The 14,368-nt window shown below is 37.1% G+C and overlaps 1 protein-coding gene across 1 annotated transcript; it reads right to left on the minus strand.

Annotated features, from left to right (window-relative positions):
* Nucleotides 1-6,183: 6,183 nt before the first annotated feature.
* Nucleotides 6,184-12,579, minus strand: LOC129238341 (mucin-2-like). The gene is made up of 2 exons (XM_054873371.1): nt 11,040-12,579; nt 6,184-10,619 (listed from the first exon to the last, which is right to left on the minus strand). The coding sequence occupies exons 1-2, from the start codon at nt 12,523-12,525 to the stop codon at nt 6,184-6,186; spliced, it is 5,922 nt and encodes a 1,973-aa protein (XP_054729346.1). The 5' UTR covers nt 12,526-12,579.
* Nucleotides 12,580-14,368: the final 1,789 nt, after the last annotated feature.

Here is a 14,368-nt window from a genome sequence, read left to right on the forward strand (position 1 = left end):
TGAAAGCGCGCAAAGTGTAAATGCAATTTGTAAGTTGATATCCGAGCTGGAAGAGAAACTTTCATAGAGTGACAGTGATGTTGAAATATGTTATATTGAAGACATTGAGAATATGGGAAAAATGAATGAATTTAATTTATTTTATTAAACAAAATTTTATATTGTATATGGAGCAAAACACGTCAAGCATGTCCGTCTAAATACTTTATCGCGTCGATTCCATTGAAATTTGGTGAAGATGTGCTATGTTACTATGTAAACAGTAGCATAAATTGTGTAGGAATACTGAGTGGTTTGCGAGTTAGAGGGATTAACAGATTTTTTTGTTAAAGAATTTTGTTCTTAAATTGATTTAAAAAAAATAAAATAAATGTTTTATATTAAATTTTTTCGTGCTTTCCGATTACATGCTAAAATAAAAATTTACAAGTGAAAAAAAATTCGCGCTTTCCGAGTAAATACTAAAAAAAATTTACAAATTAAAAAAAAATATTCCCAAATTTCTAGAAAAATTTATTAAAATTAAATAAATTAATTTTTTTTTTTTTTGAAGTTTGTAAATGAATTTTGATCTTGAACGCATTCTTCGTTTATCGGTAAATTTTTTGTTTTTTTTTATTTGTTTTTATATTATATTGTATGTTTATAAATATATAATAGAAAAATATTTCTTTTGTCTTTTTGTAACTAGTCCGATACTGGTCACTATCGAACTAGTTATTTTGAAACTAGTCTGATTATAGTCACTATCGAACCTGTTTACATATAATGCCAGTTCAAGAACTAGAATTATTATACAGTAGGTTCTGTTTTTATGCGGCTTTTTTTTATGCGGTTTTGAAATAGTGCGGTTTTTTTTAAATTACAAAATGAATGTCGACCTATTGGGAATTGTACATATAAACAAGATTCTAAGCGAAAACTCATCACAGATTACATCAGAAATGCTAACCCTACAAGTATGGAACCGCCTGCTTAACTATCTAGATGAGACGTGTACATTTCCTCAAGTGACGAAAGTGATTTTACGCCAAATCCTAAAAGAACGCGCAACATGTGGGTATTGTCTGATTTTATTTCTGACTTAAATTTATTTTTCGATTCTGACGTTTCTTAAATAAAGATATAATTTTCAAAAATACAATATTTTGTTTATGCGATTTTATTTAATTATTTCAGATTCATGCGGTCTATGGAACGTATCTATAGTTATAATATGGGACTAGTGCCCTTTTTTATGCGATTTTATTACATTATTTCAGATTTATGCGGTTTTAGCACTTTTGAAACGTATCTATAGTTTTACTATAGAACTAGTAGCTTTTTTTATGCTGTTTCTTGCGGAACGTATCTACCGCATAAAAACAGAACCTACTGTATATTTTTTTATTACATTATATTTTTCAAGGCTCGTTACTTTTAATTTTTTTTTTTAATATTACTCAAATGAAAGCTTGGAATTTTTCTTTCAAAATTATATCTAACTTTTTATGGAGTGATACGAGTATAATATAATATCATAATTGAATTTTGAGCTTGCACGCATTCTTTAACGGCACGATGCAGGCAATCAATTTGCAGCTGTTAGAAAAAACCAAGTTGTGTGTTGGAAATTTACGCTGGTAAAGTTTTCAATATTACTAAAAAATGTTTAATAAAGTAAATTATTAATGTATTACTCGTATTTAAACTAAATACAATTTGAGACCTAATTTTTCCCGTTTTTCTTTCCTCAATGCAGCCATAGTTTGGAAAGAATAATCTTTCTGTCGGTAGTAACTTTTTTAGTGAACCCGTCAAAACCAGGAACTCACATTGAATATCGATTGGCGAGGATTTTTTGTTGCACATTCAAGTTACGGCAGATATTGAATGCGTCGGGTAGTCACTGGTTATGAAATCTGAATATTTGATCCTGACTCCGAGGTCCGTAAACAAGGTCAACAGCGGTCGAATTTTTTCCGCCATTGCTTTTGGAATCCGCGGTATCACTCATCGTTAGTGTATTACTGCCAAAAAGACAATTCTAATTATGTTGATGTCCTGGAGCTATTGATGTCACCGGCCCATTCTTCATTTATTATGTAAGAGGGTTTAATGAAAGAAGGCATTCCGACGTTGTCGCTCCCATCTTAAAGTCTCCATAATGACCAGTGACTTTTTTCTTTTGTTTTTCTGTTCATTTTATTTCTATCTTCCATGATAAAGTCACACCTCAAAGGAACTTTATTTCAGATCACTTAAGAAATATTTCGCATGACAGCTGTGCCGATTCACGAAACTCTGTGAAAACAATGGCTACATTCTTTCCATTCCCCTTTATTTCTAGGGAGCTCAACTTGGGCAATGTAAGGTGATGATCGGAGTCTTTCAGAAACATACTATGGTAAATAGTTGATCTTATTTCCTAGTGTGCTCAGAGATGTGAGACCAACAAATTATGCTACATCATTTGCCTGCTCCTACAGGTACTATGAGATCGGTGCTCATCTTCCGAGGCAACTTGACTTAACTACTCAAATCATTAATTGGTAGCACTTTTTTCCTTGTTCCATTGTATATGGTTGAGCTGTTGTTTTTGCGCCGTCCCATGTGATGCCGGCATCTGCCAGCTCGCGCAACATCGACCTTCTCCAAGCATTCTTTGGCCGACTGCGAGCTCTGCTCTCTTGTGGGTTCCAACCTAGTGCCATTTTCGTAATGCTATCTGATAGTTTTTTAAGTGTGGGACCTATGCACCGCCACTTTCTGCAATTAATTTGCCATACCTCCACAACGCGTCGTTGGAGAAGGTCTGCCAAATACCTAACAGAAGTGTACTCGTCAATTATTTATTTTAATATTTTAAATGAAGCAATTAAATGTGAAAACAAAAACTTAAGCAAAAATCACAACTTATTTATTCTTCAATGAACCCCTGTCGTCTTAAAAATAAAGCTACACATGTATTTACTTCTAGTCTAGAAAAGCATATTATACTTTTTCTACCAGCTCAGCTGGTCCAACCAGAAGGCGTTGGCGGACAAAATTCAAAAACTCATTTAATTAAGCTGAAAATATATATTTAGGGATTTTAAGGATCAGTGATGACGAATCTGATCTCAGTTTTAGCAAATTTTAAATTCATTGAATACTATAAATACATTTTTACTTCCGTAATTAGCTGGTGAGTTCATTTTTACATTTTCCACGACCCCAGAGAGTACCACGTGGAGGTTTACGGTAAGGTTATTCTCTCCTCATTTTCTTTTTGTTTTCAGATTTTTTTATTTTTTTTTTAATTTTTTTTTTTATTTTTAAATTTTTTTATTTTTATTTTTAATTTAAATTTTATTTTTTTTATTTTTAATTATTAAATTTTTTTTGTTTTAGTTTTTAAATTTCTTTTTGGATATTTAGTTGTTTTTTTGTTTTTTGTTTTTCATTTTTAATTTTTTTTTTATGATTCAGAATCCTCGGTTTCTGATGAGCTGTTTTCTGAGGCTGGAGCATTTTTCAAATTTAAAAGCGCAAGAACCTTTTTTGAAAATGGTTTTGGCCTGTTTTTCGGAACCTAAGTGTTTGATATTATAACTACATCTGATGAACAAAGCAAAGCATTTAATAAATCTGTCATTGTGTCAGTTCTCGACATTTTTCGTGTATTGTTTTGTCTACAATTTTTCAAATCCTTATTGCGTGCTTCCTGAGCCTCTTCGGAGAGTTGGCCAATAGGCAGCACGGAAGCCGACATGTAATACCAATCATATAGTTGGACAAATAGTTTAGCAGAATCAAGGGCATATTTTCGAAATGCTTCAATATTAATATCAAGACCAGACGATAATGTTTGTAAAATAGTGGCAAACCGCTTGATTAAATGAATATCAATTCCAGTAATTTCTGATGATACTTCAGGATCATTGTCGTTCCACTACCACCCGTTTTAGGAATATCCACCAATAATCCCATTCGACTTTTGAATGCTCCTTGGACAGATGTCTTTTTATTTTTTAAACTATTTTTTTCTTCTAGACTTCTAGCCTGCCATTTTTTGAAATCTAATCGATATGATATACATATATATGTGTAGTAAACATTCGCAAAATCTTATCCAAGCATGTAAAGTGGACAAGCCAAACTGAAATGTAGATGGGTCGGCTTCCTTTAGAATTGATTCTTTGTTCATCATTATTGGCGTTGACCCACATAGGTACATAGCATTTTTGAGATGATGATGTGTGGGTAAGAGCATTGCATACTTTGCCATCTACCATGGTGAGTAGCATTTTATGCGAAATTGATATATTTAATTCATTAAGTTTAATTTTACTTGGTGTTAGATTATCTATTTGACTTTGTACCCAATCCCTTTCTTTCAAAGAAACTATCGAACTCTCTTTTATGAACTGAAGTCTAAACCCCACTTAACAATTAAAATCAAATTTGGGATACATTCGGAAGGAAGGGTGATCAAAACAGACTCTGCAATTTCAATTAAACGGTTTGATAAATGGTCGAGCAGTGATTGCAACTGAATTTCTGCACTATGTTCGCTTACTGTAATCTGGTCAGGGTAACACCTTTTCCTAGCTTCGAGAATTTTATGGTAAGAAGAATATAGATCAATTCCTCTTTCTATTGCACCATATCTTATAGAAAGATACTGATGCTTTGTCAGTCTATTAGCCACCAAGAAAGCTAAAGCTTCATCGCTGGTATAAGAGGTAAAAGTTTTAATGGGCTTAGGAATGCCTTCAACCATTTTCGAAGTATGTGCTATGTGTCTCACTAAAATTGCATCCTGAACGTTACCTTCCGAACGCAAATTTACTGATGCAGCATACGCCAATTCAGGCCCGCTTGATTTACGTAAATTTTCTCCTTTACGTATCTTGGAACGTTCGCAGACATCATTGAATGTTTTTACGGGGCGGCCAACATTAGTACAGCTACCAGAGCCAGATGAAGAGGATTTAAAGTTGTCGTTTAAGGGAAAATCAATTTTTTCAGCTAACCAAGATGCATTATCATTTAATACGCGACCCCAATGTCTGTTAGATCGTTCTAATTTTCTATAAATATCTTTACAAAAATTACTAACAATCTTCAAAACCTGATCTTTCAATTCTTTCACACTATCATCATGGTATTGAAGCTTCTCAAGAACGTAATCTTGTAATTCTAACTTCTTTGACTCAAAACTTTTTTTTTCTGAAGAACGCAAAAAAATAAATAACTCCTTTTTTTCAAAACTATACGTCATTTTGATTTTATTATATTATTACAAGCAATTCTCAGATGTTCGTTAATATTCTAATCGGCTTATGCCCGTTCCTCCAGTGACAGATAAAAATGTTATGTTATTATATATAATTTTATTGTATATAGTGTTATATATACATATATCATATTGATATTGTAATAATATTAAAAAAAAAATCGTTTTTTTAATACATTTTTTTTTTTTTAGTTGTCTCTTAATGCTGATGGGGTCTGTGATGTCTTTTTCTGCCTTTTACACAAAATTGCATAAGCCATATGTACCGTTTTGCCTGTGGGTAAATTTATTTTTAATTTGCGCAACTTTGCGCAACAGGTTTCAGTTTGAGATCAAGGCTGAAATATATGGCTACAATACTCATGTTGGTTTCAAGTGGACCGTTGTGGACCACTCGAAAAGAAGATCTTTAAAAAAAAAAATTTCGAAAAATTTTGAAATTTCAAAAAAAAAAAATTGGATTTTGTACCACAACTTAAGAGAATTATTACTGTTTCCGTTAATATACATATTCAATTATCTTTTTTTTCAATATTTGGTTAACAATCAAATGGTAATATTTATTTGCAGACATGAAAATGAAACTCTTGTATGAAGTACGATTTGCATACATTTTCATGTTTAAAGTCAAAAAACTACAATGAAAAATTTTTTAAATTAAGTAATATTTTCAGGAAATCTGCCTTGAATATTTAAGAAAACATCTGCATTATCAAATTTTTATTTCAAAAATGTTGAAAAATTGAATTTTGTCCAGCCGCCGGACCACTGTGCAGCTCCTCCAATGGACGCATGTCTAGAAAATCATAATTTCTAAAATCACAAATACTTAAAATTAAGATACCACCACCGAAATATAGAAAGTGATCGATCACAGTGACTCAGAAAAGATTTCGTACGTATTCGGTTTTGGTGCCATACCACTACACTTGCTGGATTGGATATTGGTAAGGATATGGGAAGAGATGAGGATACGGCAAAGGATAACGATATTGGAAACCATGAGGATATGGGAAAGCAAAAGGATAATGAGGAACATGCACCGGATAAGGACAACATAAACTAGGTGATGGGCATGGTGGCTTAGGTGTATATGGAACAGTAGTTGTTGGATGCGTAGGTGGTAAAGTAGACGTTGTAGTTTCGGGCGTGGTTGTTGTTAAGGTAGTTGTTGAAGTGGGAACAGTAGTTGTTGGATGCTTAGGTGGTAAAGTAGACGTTGTAGTTTCGGGCGTGGTTGTTGTTAAGGTAGTTGTTGAAGTGGAAACAGTAGTTGTTCGATGCTTAGGTGGTAAAGTAGACGTTGTAGTTTCGGGCGTGGTTGTTGTTAAGGTAGTTGTTGAAATGGGAACAGTAGTTGTTGGATGCGTAGGTGGTAAAGTAGACGTTGTAGTTTCGGGAGTGGTTGTTGTTAAGGTAGTTGTTGAAGTGGGAGCAGTAGTTGTTGGATGCTTAGGTGGTAAAGTAGACGTTGTAGTTTCGGGCGTGGTTGTTGTTAAGGTAGTTGTTGAAGTGGGAACAGTAGTTGTTGGATGCGTAGGTGGTAAAGTAGACGTTGTAGTTTCGGGCGTGGTTGTTGTTACGGTAGTTGTTGAAGTGGGAACAGTAGTTGTTGGATGCGTAGGTGGTAAAGTAGACGTTGTAGTTTCGGGCGTGGTTGTTGTTAAGGTAGTTGTTGGGTGCGTAGGTGGTAAAGTAGACGTTGTAGTTTCGGGCGTGGTTGTTGTTAAGGTAGTTGTTGAAGTGGGAACAGTAGTTGTTGGATGCTTAGGTGGTAAAGTAGACGTTGTAGTTTCGGGCGTGGTTGTTGTTAAGGTAGTTGTTGAAGTGGAAACAGTAGTTGTTCGATGCTTAGGTGGTAAAGTAGACGTTGTAGTTTCGGGCGTGGTTGTTGTTAAGGTAGTTGTTGAAATGGGAACAGTAGTTGTTGGATGCGTAGGTGGTAAAGTAGACGTTGTAGTTTCGGGCGTGGTTGTTGTTAAGGTAGTTGTTGAAGTGGGAACAGTAGTTGTTGGATGCTTAGGTGGTAAAGTAGACGTTGTAGTTTCGGGAGTGGTTGTTGTTAAGGTAGTTGTTGAAGTGGGAACAGTAGTTGTTGGGTGCGTAGGCGGTAAAGTAGACGTTGTAGTTTCGGGAGTGGTTGTTGTTACGGTAGTTGTTGAAGTGGGAACAGTAGTTGTTGGATGCGTAGGTGGTAAAGTAGACGTTGTAGTTTCGGGCGTGGTTGTTGTTAAGGTAGTTGTTGAAATGGGAACAGTAGTGGTTGGATGCGTAGGTGGTAAAGTAGACGTTGTAGTTTCGGGCGTGGTTGTTGTTAAGGTAGTTGTTGAAGTGGGAACAGTAGTTGTTGGATGCTTGGGTGGTAAAGTAGACGTTGTAGTTTCGGACGTGGTTGTTGTTAAGGTAGTTGTTGAAGTGGGAACAGTAGTTGTTGGGTGCGTAGGTGGTAAAGTAGACGTTGTAGTTTCGGGAGTGGTTGTTGTTAAGGTAGTTGTTGAAGTGGGAACAGTAGTTGTTGGATGCGTAGGTGGTAAAGTAGACGTTGTAGTTTCGAGCGTGGTTGTTGTTAAGGTAGTTGTTGAAGTGGGAACAGTAGTTGTTGGATGCGTAGGTGGTAAAGTAGACGTTGTAGTTTCGGGCGTGGTTGTTGTTAAGGTAGTTGTTGAAGTGGGAACAGTAGTTGTTGGGTGCGTAGGTGGTAAAGTAGACGTTGTAGTTTCGGGAGTGGTTGTTGTTACGGTAGTTGTTGAAGTGGGAACAGTAGTTGTTGGATGCGTAGGTGGTAAAGTAGACGTTGTAGTTTCGGGCGTGGTTGTTGTTAAGGTAGTTGTTGAAATGGGAACAGTAGTTGTTGGATGCGTAGGTGGTAAAGTAGACGTTGTAGTTTCGGGCGTGGTTGTTGTTAAGGTAGTTGTTGAAGTGGGAACAGTGGTTGTTGGGTGCGTAGGTGGTAAAGTAGACGTTGTAGTTTCGGGCGTGGTTGTTGTTAAGGTAGTTGTTGAAGTGGGAACAGTAGTTGTTGGATACTTAGGTGGTAAAGTAGACGTTGTAGTTTCGGGCGTGGTTGTTGTTAAGGTAGTTGTTGAAGTGGGAACAGTAGTTGTTCGATGCTTAGGTGGTAAAGTAGACGTTGTAGTTTCGGGCGTGGTTGTTGTTAAGGTAGTTGTTGAAGTGGGAACAGTAGTTGTTGGATACTTAGGTGGTAAAGTAGACGTTGTAGTTTCGGGCGTGGTTGTTGTTACGGTAGTTGTTGAAGTGGGAACAGTAGTTGTTGGATGCGTAGGTGGTAAAGTAGACGTTGTAGTTTCGGGCGTGGTTGTTGTTAAGGTAGTTGTTGAAATGGGAACAGTAGTGGTTGGATGCGTAGGTGGTAAAGTAGACGTTGTAGTTTCGGGCGTGGTTGTTGTTAAGGTAGTTGTTGAAGTGGGAACAGTAGTTGTTGGATGCTTAGGTGGTAAAGTAGACGTTGTAGTTTCGGGCGTGGTTGTTGTTGAAGTGGGAACAGTAGTTGTTGGATGCGTAGGTGGTAAAGTAGACGTTGTAGTTTCGGGAGTGGTTGTTGTTACGGTAGTTGTTGAAGTGGGAACAGTAGTTGTTGGATGCGTAGGTGGTAAAGTAGACGTTGTAGTTTCGGGCGTGGTTGTTGTTAAGGTAGTTGTTGAAGTGGGAACAGTAGTTGTTGGATGCGTAGGTGGTAAAGTAGACGTTGTAGTTTCGGGCGTGGTTGTTGTTAAGGTAGTTGTTGAAGTGGGAACAGTAGTTGTTGGATGCGTAGGTGGTAAAGTAGACGTTGTAGTTTCGGGCGTGGTTGTTGTTAAGGTAGTTGTTGAAGTGGGAACAGTAGTTGTTGGGTGCGTAGGTGGTAAAGTAGACGTTGTAGTTTCGGGAGTGGTTGTTGTTACGGTAGTTGTTGAAGTGGGAACAGTAGTTGTTGGATGCGTAGGTGGTAAAGTAGACGTTGTAGTTTCGGGCGTGGTTGTTGTTAAGGTAGTTGTTGAAGTGGGAACAGTAGTTGTTGGATGCGTAGGTGGTAAAGTAGACGTTGTAGTTTCGGGCGTGGTTGTTGTTAAGGTAGTTGTTGAAGTGGGAACAGTAGTTGTTGGATACTTAGGTGGTAAAGTAGACGTTGTAGTTTCGGGCGTGGTTGTTGTTAAGGTAGTTGTTGAAGTGGGAACAGTAGTTGTTCGATGCTTAGGTGGTAAAGTAGACGTTGTAGTTTCGGGCGTGGTTGTTGTTAAGGTAGTTGTTGAAGTGGGAACAGTAGTTGTTGGATACTTAGGTGGTAAAGTAGACGTTGTAGTTTCGGGCGTGGTTGTTGTTAAGGTAGTTGTTGAAGTGGGAACAGTAGTTGTTGGATGCTTAGGTGGTAAAGTAGACGTTGTAGTTTCGGGCGTGGTTGTTGTTGAAGTGGGAACAGTAGTTGTTGGATGCGTAGGCGGTGAAGTACACGTTGTAGTTTCGGGTGTGGTTGTTGTTAAGGTAGTTGTTGAAGTGGAAACAGTAGTTGTTCGATGCTTAGGTGGTAAAGTAGACGTTGTAGTTTCGGGCGTGGTTGTTGTTAAGGTAGTTGTTGAAGTGGGAACAGTAGTTGTTGGATGCGTAGGTGGTAAAGTAGACGTTGTAGTTTCGGGCGTGGTTGTTGTTAAGGTAGTTGTTGAAGTGGGAACAGTAGTTGTTGGATACTTAGGTGGTAAAGTAGACGTTGTAGTTTCGGGCGTGGTTGTTGTTAAGGTAGTTGTTGAAGTGGGAACAGTAGTTGTTGGATGCGTAGGTGGTAAAGTAGACGTTGTAGTTTCGGGCGTGGTTGTTGTTAAGGTAGTTGTTGAAGTGGGAACAGTAGTTGTTGGATGCGTAGGTGGTAAAGTAGACGTTGTAGTTTCGGGCGTGGTTGTTGTTAAGGTAGTTGTTGAAGTGGGAACAGTAGTTGTTGGATGCGTAGGTGGTAAAGTAGACGTTGTAGTTTCGGGCGTGGTTGTTGTTAAGGTAGTTGTTGAAGTGGGAACAGTAGTTGTTGGATGCGTAGGTGGTAAAGTAGACGTTGTAGTTTCGGGCGTGGTTGTTGTTAAGGTAGTTGTTGAAGTGGGAACAGTAGTTGTTGGATGCGTAGGTGGTAAAGTAGACGTTGTAGTTTCGGGCGTGGTTGTTGTTAAGGTAGTTGTTGAAGTGGGAACAGTAGTTGTTGGATGCGTAGGTGGTGAAGTACACGTTGTAGTTTCGGGCGTGGTTGTTGTTAAGGTAGTTGTTGAAGTGGAAACAGTAGTTGTTCGATGCGTAGGTGGTAAAGTAGACGTTGTAGTTTCGGGCGTGGTTGTTGTTAAGGTAGTTGTTGAAGTGGGAACAGTAGTTGTTGGATGCTTAGGTGGTAAAGTAGACGTTGTAGTTTCGGGCGTGGTTGTTGTTAAGGTAGTTGTTGAAGAGGGAACAGTAGTTGTTGGATGCGTAGGTGGTAAAGTAGACGTTGTAGTTTCGGGCGTGGTTGTTGTTAAGGTAGTTGTTGAAGTGGGAACAGTAGTTGTTGGATGCGTAGGTGGTAAAGTAGACGTTGTAGTTTCGGGCGTGGTTGTTGTTAAGGTAGTTGTTGAAGTGGGAACAGTAGTTGTTGGATGCGTAGGTGGTAAAGTAGACGTTGTAGTTTCGGGCGTGGTTGTTGTTAAGGTAGTTGTTGAAGTGGGAACAGTAGTTGTTGGATGCGTAGGTGGTAAAGTAGACGTTGTAGTTTCGGGCGTGGTTGTTGTTAAGGTAGTTGTTGAAGTGGGAACAGTAGTTGTTGGATGCGGAGGTGGTGAAGTACACGTTGTAGTTTCGGGCGTGGTTGTTGTTAAGGTAGTTGTTGAAGTGGAAACAGTAGTTGTTCGATGCTTAGGTGGTAAAGTAGACGTTGTAGTTTCGGGCGTGGTTGTTGTTGAAGTGGGAACAGTAGTTGTTGGATGCGTAGGTGGTAAAGTAGACGTTGTAGTTTCGGGCGTGGTTGTTGTTAAGGTAGTTGTTGAAGTGGGAACAGTAGTTGTTGGATGCGTAGGTGGTGAAGTACACGTTGTAGTTTCGGGCGTGGTTGTTGTTAAGGTAGTTGTTGAAGTGGAAACAGTAGTTGTTCGATGCGTAGGTGGTAAAGTAGACGTTGTAGTTTCGGGCGTGGTTGTTGTTAAGGTAGTTGTTGAAGTGGGAACAGTAGTTGTTGGATGCTTAGGTGGTAAAGTAGACGTTGTAGTTTCGGGCGTGGTTGTTGTTAAGGTAGTTGTTGAAGAGGGAACAGTAGTTGTTGGATGCGTAGGTGGTAAAGTAGACGTTGTAGTTTCGGGCGTGGTTGTTGTTAAGGTAGTTGTTGAAGTGGGAACAGTAGTTGTTGGATGCGTAGGTGGTAAAGTAGACGTTGTAGTTTCGGGCGTGGTTGTTGTTAAGGTAGTTGTTGAAGTGGGAACAGTAGTTGTTGGATGCGTAGGTGGTAAAGTAGACGTTGTAGTTTCGGGCGTGGTTGTTGTTAAGGTAGTTGTTGAAGTGGGAACAGTAGTTGTTGGATGCGTAGGTGGTAAAGTAGACGTTGTAGTTTCGGGCGTGGTTGTTGTTAAGGTAGTTGTTGAAGTGGGAACAGTAGTTGTTGGATGCGGAGGTGGTGAAGTACACGTTGTAGTTTCGGGCGTGGTTGTTGTTAAGGTAGTTGTTGAAGTGGAAACAGTAGTTGTTCGATGCTTAGGTGGTAAAGTAGACGTTGTAGTTTCGGGCGTGGTTGTTGTTGAAGTGGGAACAGTAGTTGTTGGATGCGTAGGTGGTAAAGTAGACGTTGTAGTTTCGGGCGTGGTTGTTGTTAAGGTAGTTGTTGAAGTGGGAACAGTAGTTGTTGGATGCTTAGGTGGTAAAGTAGACGTTGTAGTTTCGGGCGTGGTTGTTGTTAAGGTAGTTGTTGAAGAGGGAACAGTAGTTGTTGGATGCGTAGGTGGTAAAGTAGACGTTGTAGTTTCGGGCGTGGTTGTTGTTAAGGTAGTTGTTGAAGTGGGAACAGTAGTTGTTGGATGCGTAGGTGGTAAAGTAGACGTTGTAGTTTCGGGCGTGGTTGTTGTTAAGGTAGTTGTTGAAGTGGGAACAGTAGTTGTTGGATGCTTAGGTGGTAAAGTAGACGTTGTAGTTTCGGGCGTGGTTGTTGGTAGGGTAGCTGGTGAAGTGGGAACAGTAGTTGGTGAATGCATAGGTGGTGAAGTACACGTTGTAGTTTCGGGTGTGGTTGTTGTTAAGGTAGCTGGTGAAGTGGGTGGAGTAGTTGGTGGATGCATAGTAGGTGAGTGGTAGATTTTACTTTCGCGCTTACCAGTTTTCAGCGGACCAGCCGAATCTGCGATTGAAAGTTTGAAGTGTTTGAAAAAAAAGAAAATTGAGAAAGATATTAAAAATTATGTTCACACTTACCAGTTCCCGCCGCGCCAACTTGACCGTGCTGACATAAAATAAAAGCGACACCAGCCACTATCTGCCAAATGGCGATAGTTCGTTTAATTTCCATCATTTATTTGCGATATTCCTATAAGCAAGAAAACAAATTTCAGTTTTTCTAGAGGGGCACACAATGGAATACTCAGAGAGAGGAAAAGATGTCTACAATTAATTCAGCTACTTTTTATATATCGATGCAGCATCGGCTAACAGAAGCATGTCACAAATCATAGTTCATTAGTCTAAAAGTCACATAACGTGGCTGAAATGAGCTTCTGAGGACAATGAATCTAAAACTTACTTTGAAATTGCTTTAACGCTAATGAAATGAAAAAATCTCAATATCTTCACCTATAATTTCCGGTAGACTAGCGTGCAAAAATATGGGTTCACAATTTAAACTTTTCCCTAACGAGATATGGTAATTAAATTCTTGGAGTTCAGTTACAAATCGAGAACTGGTTACTCCGCATCCAGAAAGAGCAGACTGACCTTTAGCGTCGATGCACGTTTGAAAAATTGAACCCGCATTCAGAGTGACAGCAGAGGTTGGACGAGTCTCGTGGTCCCTGATGACGAATCCTGGGTAATTTAGAGACCCGAAACTATAGCCAATTGGGGCTGAGAAAGCATAGAAAGCGACTATCGAAAGTGACATTATTCATCGATAACACATTTCTGAGGAAAGATAGTGAACAGTCTGAGCAACACGCTGGCCCATTCCCCTTTATTGTATAGAAATTTTTAGCGAAAAAATAGATTCCAGTGTTCCCGCATCTACTCTAAAGCATCAATATGCCCATCTGCGTCGTTCCTAATTTTATTAAAAAATATATGTTTTTTTAAATTTTTTTTAATTGTTTTCTAATTTATACACTTCTTTTATTTTTTCAAGTTTTCAATATTTCTTATCACATTTTTTTATATATTTTTTATAAATCTGTTATTAAACATATATCTTTTTATAAATAGTTCCTTTTTTGTTTTTTTTTTTTAATTTTTGATTTTGTAAATTTGAAAATGGTGTTTAAGTTTTTACGAATTGTTTATTTATTTCGTTATTTATAACTTTTTAATAGTTTTCGTTCGTTTTTTTTATACACACTTTTTATAATTCTTTTTTACTTTTGTTCATGAAGAATAAAATTTTTTATTTTTTTTTAACTTTTTAATATTTTAATGTTTTTAATAACAAAGTTTTTAATTTTTTGTTTTGTTGTTTTTTTTTTAGTTTTTATCATTTTTCAATTTTTTTATTATTATTAATTTTTTTAATATTTTTGATAAAATTTTTTATTAATGTTTTTTATAAAAGGGGAAATTAAGTTTTAAATTTATTTAGGTTTATAAGACAAAATTATATGTATATAAATTTATATATTTTATACTTTTCTATACTATATTTTTTGTATATCAACATCCCTACAATTTTTTTAATACTTTTAATTTCTTAATTTTTTTATTAATTGATCTTTGTAAATATAATTTTTATAAAAAAAAAAAAATTATTAAAGTTTTTGAGAAATATTTAAAACTCTTTTTTTAATTTTAATAATAATTAATTGAATAAAGTGAAGCTGAGCAATTTTATTTACTTAAAATTTTCTTTACTTCTTTTCGTTTTAAATACACATCGATGTATCTACCTTTCCTTTGAAACCAGTTGCTTATTTAGATTATTTACCA

This window comes from Anastrepha obliqua, chromosome 2 (genome assembly GCF_027943255.1).
Source record: "Anastrepha obliqua isolate idAnaObli1 chromosome 2, idAnaObli1_1.0, whole genome shotgun sequence".
Lineage (NCBI taxonomy): Eukaryota > Metazoa > Arthropoda > Insecta > Diptera > Tephritidae > Anastrepha > Anastrepha obliqua.